The following is a 23,704-nucleotide window of genomic DNA, read 5'->3' on the forward strand; positions in this document are numbered from 1 at the left end:
ATGGTGGGAGGACAAATACAGACACACAAATACATACATACATGCACACATACATACATATATATATATATATATATATATATATATATATATATATATATATATATATATATATATATATATACTAGCAGTATAACCCGGCGCTGCTCGGGATTAAGCTAGGATTATTAAATGATTAAGTCCTTTATTTCAAACCAAAATAAGTAACATCGACATCAGATTTGAGCGAAATCCGTTGAAATTGGTTTGGCTGAAAATGGTTTGCTGGCAATTTGATTGGGAAATCGCATAAGGAATCAGTTTATTGGTTATTTTCACTTATTGACTCTTTTTTTAAATGTTGCATTAGAGATCTGCATAAGAGAAGGTTGATCTGAAGGTTTGCATTGGGGATCTGGATTGGAGTAACTTAGGAAAGCTTACCAACAACCTTAACCAAAAAATAAGGACCCTGTCCCTTCTAGGTTAACTCTAACCCTAACCCTAAACCCTAACCCTAAACCCTAACCCTAACTCTGACCCTAAAACCGTAACCCTAACCCTAATCTTAATCCTAACCGTAACACCCTAGTGGAAATCGTGCGGGTGTTAATCTGAAAAATTACCAAACCCTTTTTGTGGTCCGAAAAACGGGTTGGGGGGGGGGACTGACAAATTGTTACATACGTTTTTGCTTCATAGTTGTGAAATATAAACAAAACTCTTTCGCTCCCAAAGTAGTATATGTGCGTATGTGTGAGAGTGAGAGGGGGGAGAAAGATGAACGATTTAAAATAAATAAATGATTTAAAATAAATATATTTGAATTGTTGTGTGAAAAAGTATATATAATCTTATTATAGAATATAGTGTCTTTCAAAAACATCTTATATTTGAAACTATATCTCATGTTTAAGAAAAGAAATGCATTTTACTCTGTCTTCCTTAGCTACATTTTCTTTCGTAATACGCTTTGTCTCCCTCTTCCACTTGTTCGTTCCTTTTTCTTTTTTTTGCTAGACGCTGTCTTGCTGAGAGAAATTTTTTTTTCCTTGGCCGCTTTGTCTCCCTCTTCCACTTTTCATTTTTTTTTTTTAGACGCTTGGCAAACTGTTTCTCCCCTTGTCACAAACACACTATTTCTTTCTTTCTCTCTTTTTTCTTTCTCTCTCTCTTTCTTTCTTTCTCTCTCTTTCTTTCTTTCTCCCTCTCTTTCTTTCTTTCTCTCTCTTGCTCTCTCTCTCCTTCACGCGCGTACGCACAGATTTGATTTCGCCATGACAACAAACTTCAAAATTGGTAAAAGTTTATCGATTTTTACAGCTATACGCGGGTGCCTCTGTGAGAAAAAGTTGACAAAAACACAGATAGGGTCATGAACAATGTCCTCCTAAAATTGGAGCGACATGCGTGCTAATTTGTGGACGTGCATAACCCACATTCACGTACACACACAAACATCTTCTATTTTATAGATATTGATATATATATAATACATATATAACGAGCTTCTTTCAGTTTCCATCTATCAACTCTACTCACAAGGTTTTGATCGACCTGAGGCTATAGTAGAAGACCCTTGCCCGAGGTATCACGTAGTGGGACTAAACCGGGAGCCATGTGGTTGGGAAGTAAGCTTTTTACCACACAGCCACTCTATGCGCTTATATGATTATTATTATTATTATTATTATTATTATTATTATTATTATTATTATTTTATGCTTGACTTTTGCTTTGTATTTGTACAAGTCGGCTCCAAGTCTCACCCAGAGACCTCAAGAGACAACAAGTTAGAAGTTCGTGTTGGTGTTATGCCTAGAGAATGTTTAAGAAACCCTAAGAAAATTATGTTTGTTTTAAAATTTGAGATTACACAGACAGTATTTTAAGTAGGATATGGGGAGTTCCCATGAGCATTATCTTTTGAATTTCTGCCATTTTGGGGTTTCCTGGTATCTGAGCTAGGTAGGAATCGGCAACTTTTACTATTATTCCTAGGGCTCCTATGACAACAGGTATTGTTTTAGTCTTGAGGTTCTACATTTTGCTAATTTCTATTTCAAGATCTTTATACTTGCTCAGTTTTTGGTAGGTCTTGACAGATTTGTTTATATCAATTGGGACAGTCATATCAATGAGGAGGCATGATTTTTATCTGAAGAGTTTCAATATGATGCCTGGCCTATTTGCATCTATTTTTCTGTCAGTTTGAATGATGAAGTTCCAGTGGAGTGAGATGTGATCGTTTTCAAGCAATGGGGGTGGTTTGTGTTTTTATCATGGGGCAAGTCCAGGTTTTTGCAAATTACCCAGTGAATATATTGTGCAGCTCTATCATGCCTGTTGAGATACTCTGTAGGCGCAAGAAAACTACACATAGAGACAACATGATCAATGGTCTTATTTTGTTGTTGACATACAAGACATATTGGGGAGCTGCCGTTCTTTAATATGTTGGCCTGGTAGTTCCTTGTAGGTAGGCATTGATCCTTCTGTTTCTGAGTTTAAGCCAGCAGTAGCTATTAGCCATTGATGGGTAAAGGCTTTATCAATATCGGCATTATTCGCTGTCTTTGGGTATTTGCCATTGAGAGGTTTTTCTTTCCATTTATCAGTCAGAATATCTAAGGCAGCAGTTTTCATGCGCTTAGCTTTTTCTGCGCTTGTTTCTAGTACGTCTAATTCTGAAATTTGTTGTATTTGGAATTCACTTAGATATTCTTTTGCCTGTTTTGTTACTGAGTATGATGCTTTCTTGTTTTCATGTTTTGAGACAAGTTTTAACATCCGGCCCTCAGAGTTTTTCGGGTAGGTTTGTAGGCCAATTGTGGCAACCTTCATTGTTAATGCCAGTCGAAAAAGTCCACTGCCTCCCTCTTTTCTTGGCAGATAAAGTCGTTCTATACCTGCGTTAGGGTGGTGCATTCTATGCATTGTCAACAGTTTTCGTATTTTTCGGTCAAGATTACATATTTTAGTAATTGACCAGTTAATGATGCTGAAACTGTAAGTCACGACTGCTATGGCTAAAGCATTGATTGCTTCAATCCTGTTTCTTGCATTCAGCCCTGTCTTCAGTATTGCTTTCACCCTGCGATAACATTCTCTTCTGATCCTTTCCGTCATCACTGCATGTTTGATTCTGTCTCCTTCTATTACCCCTAGGTATTTGTAGCTCTCCGCTGGTTCTAACTCTTTTATGACATTCTGCTGGTCAAGGTTAACGTTAGATGTTTCTGTCAATTTTCCTTTGATAAAAGTAGCTTTTGCACATTTATCGTAGCCAAATTGCATCTTGATGTCACCACTGAATTGTTTAGTAAGCTTTTGAGTTGTTGGTCATTTTTTGCAAATAGCTTTAAATCATCCATGTAAATGAGATAATATATATTTTTATCAAACATTTTATAACCGTACTGTGCATAATTGAGCAATTTTGAGAAAAGTCTTAAAGCTAGACAAAAGAGGAGTGGTGATAATGAGTCACCCTGGAAAATGCCACATGAAATTCTTACATCTCCAGCATTTAGAGATTCATTGCCACTGTTCAAAGTCAGAGTGGTTCTCCATGATCTCATACTTACAGACAAAAAGTTTCGCAGAGTAGGAGCTATTTTATACATTTCCAGATATTTCTTAATCCAGCTATGTGGTAGGCTATCAAAAGCTTTTTTATAGTCTATCCAGGCTATTGACAAGTTTTTGTGTCGTTTGTGACAATCTTCTAAGATCATCTTATTGATGCGTAGCTGATCTTTACAACTATAAGATCCACGTTTACATCCTTTTTGCTCATTAGGGAATATGCTACTTTCTCTTAAAAAACTATAGGTATATTCAGTCAGGACAGATGTTAGCGTTTTATACATTGTTGTTAAGCAGGTTATGGGTCGATAATTTTTTGGTTCATTTGTTTCTTCACTTTTTGGAAGTAGGAATGTTAAACCATTAACTAGCCAAGAGGGGATCATACTAGGATGCTGCAAAACATCGTTGTAAAGTTTTGTTAGTAGTTCATGGCTCTCTGAGAAGGCATTCAACCAGAAGTTAGGAATTTTATCCTTTCCTGGAGACTTCCATTTGCTTGACACCCTGAGAGCAGATCTTATATCTTCTACCTTGACCCCCTCCCACTTTTGCTCCTCTAAGGAGTCTAAGTCTGTAGATATTCTATCAATCCAAGGGGCCTTTTCATTGTGTGTTTTATCTTCTGCCCAGATTTTATTCCAAAATTCCTGCACTTCTTCTTTTGATGGGACAGACTTTATTGTTACTGGTGTTTTCCCTATCTTCCTGTAGAAATTTTTAGGGGTTATTTTTTAATATGTTGTTGTTCTTGAAGAATCTAACGCGCTTTTCATACCTTGCTATGCGGGCAGCTTTAGCACATACATTTTGCTTGATGGTTTCTATTGTGGTATCAATGTCAAATATTATTTTCATATTATATTTTTCCTTTAATTTTCGGGTTTTTGTAGGTTTGATAGCCTTGTTAAACTTAAGGCTTTTCAAACATTCTATATCAGACCCAAGTAGCTTAATTTGGTGTTGAATACGCTCTTGCCAAGAAGGATTTTTGTGGGAATGTCGTTTTCTAATTCTGTCACCTCATAGAATCGTTGAGATTTTCGCGGATGCATAGTACAGGTGGTTGTAAGATCAACATCATTAGCTGAGATTATATCGTTAAGTGCAAGGCGGATTTTACCAACTATTTTTAGGTTTTGGTTAAAATTGGGAATTTTGGGGAGAGTATCGCGTTCATTCATATTGGTTTCTTTCATTTTCAGCCATTCAATCATGATTTGATTTTTTAGATCATGTAGTTCTGTTGGGTCAGTTTCTGTGTGACTTTCTTCATCTATTTGATCTTCATCTGCCTTGGTGTTTACAGTTGGTTCAGAGAGTATTTCACTTTGCTTATTAGTTATATTAACTCTTTCAGTCATTATTGCATTCTCATCAGCCCTGGGCTGGTCTATAATTATTTCCTCTGTAGTATCTTCTTTAGCTGCAGCTTCGTTCTTTTTATCCCTTACTGCTTGTTTAATTTGGTCAATCTCTACTTCAGTTGGTAATTTTTTTTTTTTCATAATGTTTCTTCTGGTGTTGGCAAGTTTGTTACTGTCTATGTAGGGTCTTATGTAGGGTCTTACTTCATGGTGTTTCTGTCTCCGGTTTAAGTAGGTTTGTACAGTATTAGATTCATTTGTGGGGAAATATATGGCATGGTAGAAGGCCGTAAGAACTGCTTTATTATCTTCCCTACACCATTTTTCATTCTTTTTCTTTTGGGTGTTTGATGACGAGCATGGATGGCCATCTGTTGGAATATTCCGGTTGTGAGGTACTTCCAGCTCCTGTGTGTCGAGAAAATCTGAACCAGTAGCTGATTTCTCGTATCGAAACTGGTTCCTCATTCGAGTACGTGGCCTTTTGTAACCCGGTCGATGACCATTTCGGTTTATATTTTGCTTTGTTAACAATGAGGCATGACGAGCTTCGACGTTGATATTAGAGGACAGATCTGTCTGCTTAGGGTTAATTTTTTGAGACAACACCGTCTCCGAGTTCTCTGCATGTAAACATTGCTCGTAACGTAGCTTCTTAAGGCTAACAGATCTCTATCGAGTACGTGGCCCTTTGTGATCCGGCCGACGACTAATCTGGTTTGTAATTTGCTTTGTTATCATTGAGACATGGCGAGCTTCGACGTTGACATTAGGGGACGAATTTATCTATTTAGGGTCAATTTTTTGAGACAACACCGCTCACCCCACTCCCAAACCAAGACAAAGAAGGAGTCTACCCCCGGTTGCCACGGAACAGGAAGTTTCTCCTGAATGTTCTTCCTCCCAAACCAACATTAACTGCTATGACACACTGACAAAAGGGGGTAGGTGAAAGAGGAGGAAAGTACATAGCCCTACTCCAAGAAATTAACAAACTCTTATTCTGAAACTACAACTGCAACTCAGTTCACAACTACTCCATTAAAAACTGCAAGAATACGATCAACAACTTCAAAAACAGCAACATCGTCAACAACAGCATGAAATTAAAGAAACCAACAAACAACCGGTTACAGAACTTCAAAAATATTCATCAGACTGTAGACGAACTGTATCCATAAATTTCACTGTTGTGAACAAATGTAACAGTGAACTGATGGGTTTTGTAGATCAAAATAAAAACAGTATAGAGACAGGTGGATGGAATTTGAGGATTTCATCATCAAAATGCCCAAGGACAGACTCTTAATTATATATTTATAATTATATTCATAATTATATATTTATAAAACTATGATAGAAAATTCCCAGGAAGTATGGGGATTTTTAAAAATCTATTGGTAAAAGGTTGTTGGAAGGATCTTTTAAAAACTTTTCGCCAGTAGAGAAATCCGGAACTTCCGGACTTCTCGAAAAGTCAGTAGCCTCCTCATTATCTTTCTCCGATTAGCATGACTGCGCTGAGAATGGAGTGTGTGAATGTTCGTGACCTGGGATCAGCCTGGAAGCAAGGTCACTTGCTCAATGATCTCAAATCACTTAATTTGAACGTGGCTGCCATTAGTGAAACAAGGATCTCCGGAAAACACGCTCTCGCATCCATTTCCGAAAACTACGAGGTTTTCTCATCTTGTGGTCTATCTGGAGCGGGTGGTGGTTTAGCCGTACTACTCCAGAAATCCTTAGATTTCCAAGTACGGGCTATCTTCCTGGATCCGAATAGTAGGTTGGTGGTCCTAGACGTGAACGGCAGTGAAAGTGGTACCTTTAGACTAGCGGCAGTTTATACCCCAACAGGGGCTGGAAGGCCAGATTTTTTTCAGACGTCAAAAAACATTCTTGGGAACGTCCCGCACTTTAGTAATAGTGGGGGACTGGAATAATATTTTGTGGGTGTAAAAGCCTCGGAAACCTGCTCAGGACTTTCCAGCTTTCTGACAGGTACCGACTAGATTTCCCTAATGTGCCAGTGTGGACATGAAGCAACCACAGCGGGTCATCCAGATCGTATTTAGATAGAATATTTGTTCGGTCAGTGATAGGGTTAGCATTGGTTGTCCACAATTTAAATTGGTCGGCTACACAGATCACAAATTTGTGATATACTCAGTTGATTTAGATAGGACCCGTAGACAGGGACCCGGTTACTGGAAGTTGAATGCGTCCTTACCGGCTCGCAAAAACTGCAGGGACCGGATTAGCGAACTAGTTAAGCGGCAGTTGACGGGGGCTATCGTCAACAACCAGTGGTGGATCGCTCTGTAGAGAGCGATTAGAGTAGAATCGATAGCGCTTGGCAAAGATTTAGCAATAGAAAGAAATAGATTAGAGGGAGAACTAGTTAGCAAACTAGAAGAGACTATTAGTAAAAGCATCACGACCGATGTGTTAGCGGCAAGAATGGCCCTTGACCATTTCTTTGAGGTGAAACACCAAGGATGCATTGTCAGAGCTAAGGCTCGTGCGCTAAAACACGAAGGAACTAAAGCCGTCCGATGGGCACGAACATTAGAGACGCGACGTGGAAACAAAACCACGATTAAGTCTTTGACAGATCTGGACGGACGCGTGCTACTCGGTTCTGAGCAGATGTGTGCGGCTTTCCAGCAGCACTTTGCGTGATTGTTTGGGGAGGGTGATGGATCGACGACAGTAGCAAACTTTACTTCGTACCTAGACGGCCTACCACGGCTCTCGGTAACATACGCGAGATTCTGCGAAAAGTCGATTACAGCCTCTGAAATACAAGAGGCGATGAGCGATTGCACAAGTCGCAAATTGCCCGGTTTGGATGGTCTGCCCTACGAATTCTATGTTTTCATGCTAGATTTATTTGTCAGCCTCTTACCAGATGTCTACAGCAACTGGCAACAGAACGGGAGAATTCCTAGTGTTGTTAGCCGGAGTGTAGTACACTGCTGAGAAAGGACGCTTACAATGGGGACGTGCTAGGGAATTTTGGGCCCATAACTCTGCTAAACACAGAGTTTAAGATTTTTCCCAAGGTGTTAGTGAAAAGGTTGGCGCTTATCGTTGGTAGTCTGGTCGAAGAGGCACAAACGTGCGCAATCCCAAGCAGGTCTATCCACAACAACCTCCACCTTATGCGATACTTCGTAGAGAGGGCTGGAACTAAAGCTGGCTTCCGTGGAGCCTTGATCAATTTAGATCAGTTGAAAACTTTCGATAGGGTAGACCAGCGCTACTTGGAAGCCGTCCTTAAAACCGCCAGTTTCGGACCCATTTTCAGAGGCTGGATTGCTGCAATGCACAGCGGCAACTGCTCGGTGGTCAAAGTAAATGGCCACATATTGGAACCGTTTAGTGTCTCACGTTCGGTCCGTCAAGGCTATCCACTATCACCTCCTCTGTATGTGCTGGCTCTTGAGCCACTGCTGCGTAAGTTGGAACAGTTAAGAGGCCTCCCTTTCAAAATTGGACTTGGGAGGCCAGTGTATCCATACATGGACGACGCCACCGTCATGGTGTCGGACACCTCCGAAGTGGAGACGATCGGCTCCATTGTAAAGGAATATGAATCGGTTGCAGGGGCTAAGATCAAAGCCGACAAGTCGGTGGGATTGCGACTGGGCACCTGGAGAGGCAGATTGATGCCGTTGGACGGCGTCGTCGAACGCTGGACTGACGGGACTGTTAAACTGCTCGGGGTCTGGTTTGGTCCCGACTTCCAGATGGATAAGAATTGGGAAGAGATGAAGAACAGCATGATCTCTCTTACCCAGAAATGGGCAGAGAGGAAGTTGTCCCTGAAAGATCGGGCAGAAGTGATGAATGCCTACATCGCGTTTCATTATTTATCAACTGACCGTTGTGTTTTGCCCCAGTTACTGCTTTATTAGATTGCAGCGTATCCTGTTTATTTTCTTGTGGAAAGGGCGCGTTCCAGTGGTCAGGCGGTCGGTCTGCTACCAACTTCCTTTGCGTGGCGCTTTAGGCATGCTATGGATTTTAATGAGCAGACACGCACTCAGGTTCCACCACCTGTAGCGATATCTAGAAGGTGAACGTGTGTGGGCTCTGTTTGTGAGACACGCCTTTCGGCAGCTCGTCTGGCAAGTCTATTGCGGAGGTCTTTCCGGCCGGGGACTGTTATGGATAATCTCCAGATGTCTTTGACTTGGCAGTGCTACCGGGGGACGCTACCGGGGGGCGCTACCGGGGGGCGCTACCGGGGGGCGCTACCGGTTCGAGATAAACTATTCAGGCACGGATGTGCTGTCAGGCAGGCTTGTCCGAGGTGCTCGCAGAGCGACGAAACCGCTCTGCATGCACTCTTTCAGTGTCCAGACTTTACTGGCTTGTGGAGTTGTGTCGAACAGCTGCTGTCGCATGTAGAACAGATCCGTCTGTCGTCCGAGTCCGAAATGAAGATTGCCCTTTAATCGGCCTGGCAAGGCAGTTTTCCTTTGTCTTGGTGACTGTGGAGAAAGAGGTTATCTAGTGGACGATGCTGAAAGGAATGAGGGCAGAAACTTTCCCCTTTGGTAAATCCCTCATCGACTTTTTCAAGTTTCACTTGAAAAGGAAAGTGAGGGTGAAGAGGGAGGTGCTGTCCACGAGTGAATTTATCAAAAGGTGGGTGAAAGTTGCAAAAATAGCGAGAGTAGATGGTACCACTCTCAATGTAGACCTTTGAGTCGGAAGAAAGAAGTTGGAGTGGGCTCTCGTCCTTGGTACTCAGGGTTATCTTGGATGATGGAGTTCCTTGATTATCCCAAGAGGTCCTCCTGAATCAGAGGTATCCCATCACGATCCTTTTCCCCCTCTTCTAGCATCATATACTATGTATACTTCCCTTCTTCTAATGTATACTTTGTATACTTTTTATTCCATTATATGTAAACCCCAACACTTTATGTCTGTCTTTGTACTGTCCCCTCATCCTTCACCCTGACGGCAAATAAAAGAAATTATTATTATTATTATTATTATTATTATTATTATTATTATTATTATTAAAACGGTGGTCGATAAATTAAGTACCAGTTGCATACTGGGGTCAATATAATCGACTGGCCCCCTCCCCCAGAAATTCGGGTCATGCGCCTAGAGTAGAAAAGATTATTGTTAAAGCGGTGAGCTGGCAGAATCGTTAGCACGCCAGGCGAAATCCTTAGCGGTATTTCGTTTGCGCTACCTTCTGAGTTCAAATTCTGTCGGGGTCGACTTTGCCTTTCGTCCTTTCAGGGTCGATGAAACAAGTACCAGTTACGCACTGAGGTCGATGTAATCAACTTAACTCCTCCTCCGAAATTTCTGACCTTGTTCCAAAATTTGAAATCGATATGAAATTAAAATTTTCCTGCCGCTGAGACACTCACTGATGTCATATTAAAACATGATTAAAATACATATTTGGCTCAATACGTGAAATGAAATGGTTCCACAATGACGAAAGTATCTACAAGGACACATAAATTCACAGTTAGCGAAAACTTTTAAACTTGATTGCATTAATTCACCCGTAGTGCTTTGAAGTAGGTATGCCATTCTCGGGTCTATCCGCAAAAATTAAATCCCACGCAGAGTCAAACATCGTATGTAGATGTCTTAAAATGAAAAACAAAGTAATTTGTACGTGGTACTCGAATCGAGCTTGTATTTCATTATCACGAAAAGTGGATTTTGGAAATAGTGCCCACTTCTATATTTAAATAATTGAAGAATAATTTACATATGGGAATTCCAGTAGTGAAAGTTATTCTGAAATTAGACCCAGAAAATATTCACACTCCAGACCAAAAGAAACTCACATATATATGGAGTAGGTATGGTTCTACTAGTGTTTATAAATTCATTTGTTTATTCTGCGTTAAATGAATCGATTTTTGCAGTGAATAGATCTATTTTTAGGTCGAATGGAAAGAGGTTTAAAAAAAATCACATGTTTCATTTTGTATTGAAAAGCATGGTGGAGATAGAAGTGTAATGGAGGGCAAGAGGGGGAGACGTGATAGCAGGAGGGAGAAACGTTCCAAAATCATGGATTTTCCTGGATTTTAAAACTTTTTTTTAAAAGGCTCCCCCTGTTGTTTTTAAATACGTAATGCAAAAAAGAAGATGAAAAATCTGGCTTGAGGTCCAAGGGAGAGAGAGGGAGGTGGGAAAATCATAGAATTTCAAAACTTTTGTTTTTCATAAAAAGCATTCTCACCACCAACACCCCACCCAATGTTTTCAAGCTTTTGGTACAAATTCGAAAAATCCCCGTTAAAACAGAGAAAATCCAGCTGATGTGGGTGAGCTATTCTGAAATTTTGCTTTCTCATTTTCTTTACCATTGGCATAAGCTACAACGATCAACAAACACATCCTTACAGTACCTTTTTCCACCAAACACCTCCTCACAGTACCTTTTTTCACCTAGTGTACCCAAGAACCAAAGGGGGTATCACAGACTGATTTTCTTGAACTTTCTCTAGTGTGTGCTGATATCATTTCTCAATGGTTGAAAACGCATATTTCTTACATAAAGACCCGTGGAGGTATAAGCACACTTTATCGTGACACCTTTTATATACTCTCTGTGCAAGCATGTCCCAGGCACTCACGATGTATGTCACACTTTCCAGCTTCTTTCCACATAACCTATACTTATTTGTTTCATCTGGGTTATACACATTCCTTATCGAGTTTGTGTTTAGTGTCTGATCCTGAACAACTACCAACAAACTTTTTGTCTCTGTCTTAAGATCACTTTTTGTCGAACTATTCCTAGAAAATTTTGTTTTTACTTCCTTCATTTGTCTTTCAAATTGACCATGTAATTCCCTACTTTCCCATGTACACAGTTTCTCAGGTAGCAGCCTCTGTTTATAACTTTCTTTACTTTCAATAGTTTCAATGCATAAGCATCTGCGTTTGGCAGCATACCTCAAAAGTTCTTCTCTACTACCAGCAAAATATAAATCTAAAGCTACATAATCTTTCACACCTACAAGCCCTCATCTTCCTACGTTCTGAAGTGTATATAGCCTAATAACATTTGCCTTTGGGTGCAATACACCATTGTCAACCATTTTCTTTCACGTTAACCAATACAATTTCTTCATCTTTTCTTTGGTCCAGTCCAGAATAGCCGCACTATATCTAATAACTGACATAGGACAGACTTTGACAACACTAATCATATTCTTCCCATACTGGTTAGGGTGTTGAACTCACGATCGCGAGATCGTGGTTTCAATTCCGGGTGATGCGTTGTGTTCTTGAGCAAAACACTTTACCTCACGTTGCTCTGCGATCACTGCGACACCTAACGCGTGATATACTGTGCACCTGTTTAGTCAACGTCCATTCGATGGAGGGAGTGAGCTAATGTAAGGTGCATATATTTGATCACTATAAACAACTCATCTGTGCAGGTCGTTCGGGAAAGCTGAACTTTCGTACATTACCTTCGATAGGAAAGTCCACAATCATCATTGCTGCAGCTGTTGTTGTTGTTGTTGTTGTTAAGGTGGCGAGCTGGCAGAAACGTTAGCACGCCGGGCGAAATGCTTAACGGTATTTCGTCTGCCATTACGTTCTGAGTTCAAATTCTGCCGAGGTCGACTTTGCCTTTCATCCTTTCGGAGTCGATAAATTAAGTACCAGTTGTGTACTGGGGTTGATCTAATCGACTTAATCCTTTTGTCTGTTCTTGTTTGTCCCCTCTATGTTTAGCCCGTTGTGGGCAATAAAGAAATAAGAATTGTTAGCACGCCGGGAAAATCGTTTAGCGGCATTTCATCCGTCGTTAAGTTCTGAATTCAAATACTGCCGAGGTCGACTTTGCCTTTCATCCTTTGGAGTCGAAAAAATAAACACCAGTTGAGCACTAGGGTTAATTTAATTGACTTAGCTCCACCCCTAAATTTTAGGCCTTGTGCCTATAGTAGAAAGCATTATTATTATTATTATTATTATTATTATTATTATTATTATTATTATTATTATTATTGAGTGACAGAGCAGTGCATTCCATCAAAGTGACACTGGGGTAAAATATACGAAGCCCAACATACCCATCATGACTACCCGTCTGATAAGGGTACACCAGGCACATGCATCACAACCATATGTGCGCCTCATTGTGATCTCATATCAAGATAAACAGTGCATGACCTTGCAGGTAGGACCCAGTTAGAATTTTCTTCAGGTCGAGTAGCTCATCCCGCTTAAAAGTTCCCTGAATAATGGTTGTTTAAGGATGTTGAACAAAACATGTTTCCAAAGGTGAACTATCCAAACCCCAAAGAATTCCTTTCAACACATAGCTATGATGCTCTCTCACTACTTCTGCTCATGATCAGATATGCACATATCGTCAGCTACTAAGGGACATGCTCAACTGGTTAATGTCAAACAACTGATAAACAAATCTACGAAGACAAAACAATGTACATAGTATTTTCAGTTAGTTAAGATCAGAAGCCATGAGAGTCACTGCCTGATACTGCATCATATTATTATTATTATTATTATTATTATTATTATTATTATTATTATTATTATTATTATTATTATTATAAGTAGTAGTAGTAGTAGTAGTAGTAGTAGTAGTAGTAGTAGTAGTAGTAGTAGTAGTAGCAGCAGCAGCAACAGCAGTTTACATCAGTTTTTGTTGGAACTCCGGGAGTCTTTGCATGCCTAGCGGGCTTGCTACATGCAGCCTACGGTACCTTTTTAACTATCGAATACCTTCCTGATGATTCTGGTCGTTCCAAGGAGGCAAACCTTTTGTAACAGTTCTACTGGGCACTTTATTCCAATTTCTTTTATATCCTTCTTGATGCCTTCTGATATTGTCCCCAAGAACCCAGCAACAATTGACATTGTCTTCACCGTCTTCATTTTCTATAGTCGGACAATCTCGTATTTAAGAGGGATATATATATGTCATCCTTCTTGACTATTCGTAGCTCAAATAGTCACACAACATCTATTATGGAACACATGTGGTTCACCTTGACCACCACTAGGTCTGGTTTGTTGTGCTCAAGCACCTGGTCTGTTTGTATTGGGAAATCCCACTGGGTTTTGCAGGTCTCCGACTCTGCCACCCTCTGTGGTTTGTGCTCGTAACACGTCTTGCCTGTCTCTAGCTCCCACTCTTTAAAAAGTTTCCAATGTAGCACTTTCGCTACCTCATCATGTTGCCACAGCTTATATTTTGAGCAAATCAAAGGCATTCGTACACGATGTAGGTTATGGTTTTGTCAACTCTATTACAGACTCGGCACAGTGGAGACACTTGCTCATTCCTAAGTGTGACCCTCCAATTTGTGATCAAAGCGTGGTCTTGCGCTGCCAGAATTGTGCTCCCGGTCTCCTTTTTCAATGTTCCCTTCTTCAACCAGACCCACCTATGTTTTCCGGCAACTTCAGTTTTGGCTACATGGAACTGACTTTGTAGTCCGTTGTTACATGGTGCGTCTTCATGTCCTTGTTTTGTTCTTTTCTTTTTCCCTGATTTCAATCCGCCCTCATCTCAACTGCCCCTAGCAAGGTTTCCTCACTTTATTATTATCATTATTATTATTATTATTATTATTATTATTATTATTATTATTATTATTGCTTCTAAATTCTACATCATCAATAATTCCATCTCAACATCTTTGAATTTGGAGAAATATTTTAACTTCCACTCCTAATAAACAAATCAGAACAAATTCACCACAGTTTCTATTATGTATTTGCAGTTTGTGTAAACTACTATGATTAGGCACTTCTCAATTTCTCTATTTTTCCAATTCCAGTAAAATACCGGCGAAATTACAGAAAAACGACAAAGTTAGATAATGGTGAGTATATTTTGATATTGTTTATCATGGCAAATATAAAAGTAAGAAAAGTTTAAACTACTTGAGCACAAAATATGACGTGGGGTAAGAGAGGAAATGTGCGGAGGAACAATAGTTAAAGATGAACTCAGACAACTGTGGGACAAATGGACTCAGACAACCGTGCATGGGCAAGGGTTTGAAATACTGACGACTAGATATAAGGCTGTAATTCATATCTTGTTATTGCTGTTATATTGTGTCAGGTGCATCTAGCTTTAAATGAATATCTAAATAGGATTGATAGGCTGTGGAAGCACTGTAAAACTAACGAGTGATTCGTATAAACGCTGTACTGAGCTCATATGAACCTTTAAGAGTTTGAAACTGCGAAACAAACACTATCACTATGGTTCATCACCGCCACCACCATCAACATCATCATCATCATCACCGTTTTAATATCAATTTTTCCATACCGGTATGGGTTGGACGGGTCAGTTACAGAGCATGTCTCCAATTATCTAAGTTTTTTCTCATCTAGTTTAGGAGTCTCAACATCTGGAAAGAACAAAAAAAAAAATGAAATCTTTAATTCCAGTTTGGCTGTCGATGGTACAATCTAAAGAGAGTTAGAAAAGGATGTCGTCGACGATGACCTGGAAACAATTGGATGTATCGGCCATCAAGGACATCCTAAATAGTCTCCAGAAGCCGTCAACATTCTTCGGCTTACCTAACTACGGATGTTTCAAGTTCATTACCAACTGAAGTAGACTGCTGCAGACTGCAGCCGACGAGTGTGGCATGTAGCCATACACTTGTAGCACAGTCTATTCACTCCCAATGATTTTCTCTTCACAGCCACTTAAAGTATCCTCAATTTCAGCTGCTGAAATTGTCTTTTTGCAGTACTTTGCGTCTTCCATCAGCATTGCAGCAGACTATCAGATAAGTAATGAAAAGATTATAAGCAACTTCCAAAAGTTCTTGTCTTGTAGTGCTACCAGGAATAGCCATTTCAAGTTTTGTTGTACAAGTGGTGCTGCAAATCTTTAACCCAGGCCGATATTTGATGCTTGTAGGGTGATGAAACAACTTTCCTTTCGTTCATTCACGGTCCAAACATTTCACATTTGTGGGATCAGGACGACCACTTTTTAAAGAAAGTAAAACGGATTGTATTGTCTGCCAAGGCCATCGCAAACTACCCGGTCACCTTCCATTGACAAGCAACAGCAAGCAGCTTTTCTCTAGTAGCTATACCTTAAGCGGTGGTGTTGTAAGTGCTTCAAATGGTACTTTTTCAACTTTCATTTGAAGAAAAAAGGTCGTTGAAATGATGGATGGGGAAGTATTGCCTTGCAGTAAGTTTGCTGACCGGTAGGTGAGAGTGATTGGCGCAATGTAATTAAATGGTTCCAATTTCGATTTGTGTCTGTAATTTCATAATAGGGGTAGAGAGGAGGCAGCTATTTTAATACTGAAACACATTTGGAACTTTTCTATGTTGTATTCAATGTGAAATTCCTACTATGTATGTAATATGCAACATTCAACTTTGTTGCAAATAAAGAACCAGTTATCATGATTTCTATAAATTATTGGTTTTCAGCAACTTCGTCGAGGAAAGTAAGTCGATTATATCGACCCCAGTGCTCAACTGGTACTTATTTTATCGACCCCGAAAGAATGAAAGGCTAAGTCGACCTCGGCGGAACTCAGAACATGTAGACAGACGAAATGCCGCAGGGCATTTAACCTGGTGTGCTAACAATTCTGCCAGCTTGCCGCTTTATGATTTTTATTAACTTCCAGAAATCATTGGCTGACCTGTGTTATGGAGCAGTACCTCCAGTTCAGAATAATCTCTAAAGACATGAAAGTGCCATCATTCGGGTCTCTCCAAAATATGCACAGTGTAATGGACCACTCTGGTCCTACTCAGTGACTTCCAAGGTATTGTTGACTCATAGAGTTAAGTCGAACAGTAGTCGGCATGTAGGATATATCCACCTATCAGCTGAGTTCATTATGCCGAATGCTTCCGCTTTACTTCTTTAACATGGAAGGTCAAGAAGTCTTCCAGCCAAATGGTTGTGACGAAAGAGATTGTGTGGTAGACGAGGTTAAACTGGCAGAAGACAGACACTTTCCATTTTGATCAAGCCCTCATCGACTCTTAAATTTTCACTTGGAAAGGAAGATGAGAATAGAGAAGGAAGATGAGAATAGAGAAGGAAGATGAGAATAGAGAAGGAAGATGAGAATAGAGAAGGAAGATGAAAATAGAGAAGGAAGATGAGAATAGAGAAGGAAGATGAGAATAGAGAAGGAAGATGAGAATAGAGAAGGAAGATGAGAATAGAGAAGGAAGATGAGAATAGAGAAGGAAGTTCTCTTTCGTAAATATACCAAAATGTGAATGACTGAGTAAATATAGAAAGAGTGAATGGCTTGTAGCGAGGTCTAGAACCAAAACCTTACTGCTTTGATATCTGGATCAAGTCCATAATTGAATCAAGTGACGTGCCCTGATGACCGACCAATCAGTTTGTAGGAATATCACTCTATTTCATAGAATGTTCTATGACGTTTCCCGCACTAAAGTAATTATAAAAGCGAAAGCGTGCCAAAATCAGTGCAGGGGTTGAGAAAACCCCCGAAGAGCACATATCCTCACCTCTTACTAAAAGTAAACTAGAGAGAGTGGCACACTTCGGAAGCACAAGCAACTAGCCTTTACTTCGATAAGTTTTCCTTCACCAAAGTTCAGCCCCGAGCTAAAAAGAATTCTTCAATTGTATTGGACAAGCATTACACTCACCTCTAAAATTAATCTTAATCCCTTGTGATAGAAATTTAACAACCACTTTCGGGAATCGGGTTCTAAAATGGTCAACTTGACGAAGAACGAATACTCATTAGCCAGCGTGACAGGCTCTTTTTGCAACATGTATTAGTAAGTCTGAAAATGTCATTTGGTGGAGGACCCGTAATTCTCAAGTATACTAGATATTTGCTTGCAGGGTAGGGTTGAGAGTGGGATGAGGGCGAAGGATAGAGGTATGGAGGTTGTGTACATGCACGTATATGTATGGGCTTGTATATGGCAAAATCGATCATGATAAATCTTATGATTTTTCATACTGCAGTGCAGAGAAGTATCGAGGGAGAGAGAGAGAGAGAGAGAGAGAGAGAGAGAGAGAGAGAGAGAGAGAGAGAGAGAGAGAGAGAGAGAGAGAGAGAGAGAGAGCTAACGTTTATATTTAAGGTTCAATCGGCCAGTTTGCAAAGATATATCTGCGCTCATGAAGACGGAGAAAAAAAATAAACTCACTTTTAAAGTTCAGGATGGTGTCTTGATGAAAGGGAACCTTCAATACTATTCTTTTCTCAACTAAACAGAACCTCTAACTCCTACAGCTGTAAATAAGAAGTTTGTACTTTTCTAGTATCATCCACTTGATGTTGTGACGTGCATCTCATTCTTTCAGTGTCCATATACACCTACCTATAGTTATTTCGCCTTTTTGGGGCTATATGTGCTTGTGCGTGTAATAAATATAAACTATAATATACAGTGATAAACAAATACACTGATTAAAATAGATATTAGTTAGCTCCCTTCGTGCCATGAGGCATCTTAGGCTGCAACACGATCTCTCGAACCAGCTCTGTTTTCTGCCACTGTCTGATCTCATTCCAGCTTCTCCACCTTTCTCGTCTCCTTTCTTTGTCAACGGTTTTTTGCTATATGGTTTCAGGATGCTCTGCTGCTCTTTTTCCGCCTCAGACAGTCGCTTTAGTCACGTTTATTCATCTGATGATGATTTGGCAATGACAAATGCTATCGACAGAGCCACAGAGTACGAGCTTCTTTATGGTAACTGGATTCTCAGACAACATCCTCATTCATTCACCTTATAAAATTTACAATTTACTTTAGACAATTTCCGTTACTCAAACACTTTTGTCACTTTCCACTTTTCACATCCGTAGAGTAATACTGGTTGGGTCAATGTCTTGAACAGCATCAGCTTCGTTTTGCGGCCTGTACCATTGCTTCCTTATATTTTTGCTAGATTATAGAATGCTCTTTGGGCTTTGAATATTCTGTTCTTTATATCCCTCGTTCCCCATTCTGTCTTTCATAATTGTTGCTCCGAAGTAAACAAATTATTCGATGATTTTCACCGCGTTGTCGCCGATTCTTCCACGAGCTTGTTGTCTGGCATTATTCCTTAGTGCTTTACCTTTTTCTGGATTGAGTTCTGTGCCTGTCTGTATGTCTTGCTCTGGATGTGTTCGTAGGTGGATGATAGCAACGCTAAGTTGTCAGCGAAGTCGAAATCTTCGAGTGTACTCTCGAGGTTCCACTTAATGTCATTCTTATGCTTTTCTGTTGTTCTTTGCATGACCCAGCCTATTGCCAAGAAAAACAGAAAGCCTGGCATGACACATCCTTGCTTGACTCCAGTTGTAACCTTAAACCACCCTGTACTGTCTCCGTCGTCCACTACCGTGTACCCGAAGGCGTTGTACAAGGCCTGCACCATCCTAATCAACTTGTCAGAAATGCCATATGATCTCTTTATTTTCGTGTTCTTTGTGGTGGACTGAGTGAATGGCTTTTTCAAAGTCAGCGAAGTGAACATACAGTGTTGCTTTCCACTCTTGGACTTGCTCTAAAATGTTTCTGAGGATAACTATTTGCTCGGTTGTGCTTCTTTTCTTGCGGAATCCCAGCCTTCTCTTTCCCGAGTGCCTGATCTACTCCTCTCAGTATTCTCTCAATATACAATGATAAAATTAACCGTAATTAAACGGTGATTTTAATATAAATATTCGGTGACTATAAACCAATTCATTCCTTCATTTTTCAGGTTCCCAACCAGAACTAAAAGAAAAGAACAAAATAAAAGTATATGTCATCAACACTTTTGACCACGAGCAGCACCAAAGGGCATGTGATTCTTTCATGGTGTACCTACATGAACACTGCTTCTGCGAAGTCTTAAACCTAAACGAGAATAACAAAATAACGACTGATTTAGCAGATATCTTCAAATCAGTTGATTTTATCATTTTAATCCATTCTGAAGGTTATTCTAAACAAGTAACTGCTTGGAAAGAGAAAATATTATATCCAGAACTATGTAAATCTAACCCGTCTATTTTACTTCAGATTATGAACGACACAGTAACAAACTGTATTGATTGTGCCATGAACTACACGAATCCTAACTATTTGGCACCAAAGAACAAGAGCAAACAGCTCTTCATCATTCCTGACAACATGACAGAATTGGTCTGTTACATTCACAATATTAAGCTGGACTCTACAGATGAGGAAAACATTCCTTTGATTGAAGAGCACATTTATTCATCTGATGACGGTTTGGCAATGACAAATGCTATCGACAGAGCCACAGAGTACGAGCTTCTTCATGATGACTGGTTTCTCAAACTACATCCTCATTCATTCACCATATAAAATGTACAATTTACTTCAGACAATTTCCGTTACTCAAACACTTCACAATATTTTTAAAATATTGTTTTTGTCTTTTTTTTTCTGCTTGACATCAGTTCTTCTGTGCTGGCATGGAAGGATGGGATAATGCAAGAATGGTGTATGCATTTCATTTGTTTTAGATTTTTTTTTATAAGTTAGTAAGATGACGAGAAGAGACAGCACTCATAACCATTGGAGGTTGTTGCTCTCGAGCTGATGTGGTTACTATATTCAATGCCCTACCTGATCATCAGTAGGTTATTTCTGAAGGAAAAAACGTTGTTGAGGAGGAGAACAGGGTTTGGTCTGGTCTGTGTGATTGCCATGGTCATCCAAGAACTATGAAGCAGCGTTAGTATAGTATTCCTAGTCCATAAAAAAATATTTATCAATGACTACCAGAGTTTAGTTTCGCACCAAAACTAGAGAAGTTGCTATTCTGTAAGCAGAGGAACTTTAATGGAGATACGTATGTTGGAACAACAGGAATAGATGTATTTTGGAACAATGGAGACACATGTGTGTCAGAATAATACTGATAAACAATAGAGTAAGAAATTTCAGAAATGACTCCTCAGCATATAGAAACAATTGATTGACTAAGAGATCAACACTTGGACATTATCTTTGCATCATGCTATTGTTAGAGAAGTAATTTTTACTGCTATCTCAGACCACTCAGCTGTAATATCTGAGTGAGTCCTTTGTGCCAGTCAAACACACTGAGATGAGAACCGTTATGCACCGAGCACAAAGTAACAACGTGACTGTTGTGATGGTTTGAATTCAATAGTCCAAGAACTTTGCTCTTTACAATTGATTATCGATAAATCAAGATTTACAATAAGTGATACAGCTGTGGTGTTCTCTTTATTTGATACACATAGTGACCAGATGTCTAAATGGACGACATATTAGGTCAGTGGGCATAAAAGTAATGAGTTTAATTCCAACTGTAGGAAAGAACAAGTAACAAACAGCCTTAGAATGTTTCTTTGGATCAACTGAGGCCTTATCTTGGTAAAGCTTGTCTTTCAACTACTTCCTACCATGAAAGCAAGCAGAGAGAAGCAGCAACATTTCAATCGTCAGACAATACTATTGTCTCACATCACAAATCTCTCTATCTCCCCTCCTCTCTCTCTCTCTCTCTCTCTCTCTCTCTCTCTCTCTCTCTCTCTCTCTTCCTCTTCTCCACCTCTCTCTCACACACACATATACGCACACCCAGTGCTAAACAGACTTAATTACTTTCAAGGTTATGTAGTTACTTGAAATATCTATGTGATCAGTCCACCAGGCATTATCCCAACTGGGTGAACTGAGGTCATGCTGAATAAATTGGTCTGTGCAGAAATGCAATGAAATCCCAACACGTGACTTGAAACCGCAGCCTATGTCTTTCAACTAATACATCCAAAACTACCATTTTATTTCTCCATTGTTATTTCACCTTAACAAATGTTAAACTGTTGTGCAATATTGTTGTAATGTTTTGTTCTTTCTTGTAACGTCTTCATCAACATCATCATCATCGTCGTCGTTATCACCATCATCCTCACCATCATCTCGTTATGACCATCATCATTATCAACACCAGTTTTTATTATGGGGCAAGTCCAGGTTTTTGCAAATTACCCAGTGAATATATTGTGCAGCTCTATCATGCCTGTTGAGATACTCTGTAGGCGCAAGCAAACTGCACATGGAGACAACATGATCGATGGTCTCATTTTGTTGTTGGCATATACGACATAATGGGGAGCTGCCGTTCTTTAATATGTTGGCCTGGTAGTTCCTTGTAGGTAGGCATTGATCTTGGGCTGCTATGATAAACCCCTCTGTTTCTGATTTCAAGCCAGAGGCCATTAGCCATTGAGGGGTAAGGGCTTTGTCAATATCTGCATTATTCGCTCTCTTTGGGTATTTGCCATTGAGAGGTTTTCCATGCCCTTTATCAGTCATAATATCTAAGGCAGCAATTTTAGCACGGGTTTTCAAGCGCTTAGCTTTTTCTGCGGGTGTTATTATTATTATTATTATTATTATTATTATTATTATTATTATTATTATTATTATTATTCAATTAGTAGAATCTCTACAGCGTCGGAATCCTGATGAGGATTTTGACGCTGTAGAGATTCTACTAACTGAATAATAATAATAATAATAATAATAATAATAATAATAATAATAATAATAATAATAATAATAATAATAATAACACCCGCAGAAAAAGCTAAGCGCTTGAAAACCCGTGCTAAAATTGCTGCCTTAGATATTATGACTGATAAAGGGCATGGAAAACCTCTCAATGGCAAATACCCAAAGAGAGCGAATAATGCAGATATTGACAAAGCCCTTACCCCTCAATGGCTAATGGCCTCTGGCTTGAAATCAGAAACAGAGGGGTTTATCATAGCAGCCCAAGATCAATGCCTACCTACAAGGAACTACCAGGCCAACATATTAAAGAACGGCAGCTCTCCATTATGTCGTATATGCCAACAACAAAATGAGACCATCGATCATGTTGTCTCCATGTGCAGTTTGCTTGCGCCTACAGAGTATCTCAACAGGCATGATAGAGCTGCACAATATATTCACTGGGTAATTTGCAAAAACCTGGACTTGCCCCATAATAAAAACTAGTGGGAACACAAACCACCCCCAGTACTTGAAAATGATCACATCGCACTCCTCTGGAACTTCACCATTCAAACTGACAGAAAGATAGATGCAAATAAGCCAGACATCATACTGAAAGACTTCAGATAAAAATCATGCCTCCGCGTTGATATGACTGTCCCAATCGATATAAACGTATCTGTCAAGACCTACCAAAAACCGAGCAAATATAAAGATCTTGAAATAGAAATTGGCAAAATGTGGAATCTGAAGACGAAAACAATGGTTATTCAGAGTAGATCAGAAGAGATTCTATAAAGAAATAAATGGAGAGTTTACAGATGAAAAGTTGACACCAGATAACAATGGAAGTCAAAAGATTGGAGCAAAGACAAGGAGCACAAGAAGGATGCTGAATGGTTGCAAGAACTGAAACAAACAGTAGTCTGTACCGAACAGGCAGAACTAGTCATTTCAGTTAGGGAAGTGAAGGAAATCAGCAAAAAGATGAGCAACTGGAAGGCCCCGGGACCAGATGGAGTTCAAGGCTACTGGATCAAAAGATTTGGTGAATGTCATATACGAATAGCTGCGCAACTCAACACCTTGTTAAATGCCGACCAAGTAACACCAGACTGGTTGACATTGGGTAGGACATTGCTGTGCCTGAAAAACATCGAAAAAGGCAATACGGTAGACAATTACAGGCTGATATCCTGTTTGCCACTTATGTGGAAGTTATTGACTGGGATACTCGCAGAGTCAATGTACGAGCA

At 39.7% G+C, this 23,704-nt stretch overlaps 1 protein-coding gene across 2 annotated transcripts in view; it reads left to right on the forward strand.

The window, feature by feature from the left end:
- The window catches only part of LOC106867782 (uncharacterized), a 68,986-nt gene extending 47,202 nt beyond the window's left edge, over positions 1-21,784 (forward strand). For both annotated transcript variants that reach the window (XM_089359718.1, XM_052971654.2), the window contains 2 exons: positions 14,759-14,803; positions 19,669-21,784. In XM_089359718.1, coding sequence (XP_089215844.1) covers positions 14,759-14,803; positions 19,669-20,279 — 656 coding nt within the window. In that variant the 3' untranslated portion in view covers positions 20,280-21,784. The remainder of the gene's footprint in view (positions 1-14,758; positions 14,804-19,668) is intronic.
- The last annotated feature ends 1,920 nt before the right edge of the window (positions 21,785-23,704 follow it).

Source organism: Octopus bimaculoides, chromosome 11 (genome assembly GCF_046866305.1).
Source record: "Octopus bimaculoides isolate indiv1 chromosome 11, ASM4686630v1, whole genome shotgun sequence".
Classification (NCBI taxonomy): domain Eukaryota; kingdom Metazoa; phylum Mollusca; class Cephalopoda; order Octopoda; family Octopodidae; genus Octopus; species Octopus bimaculoides.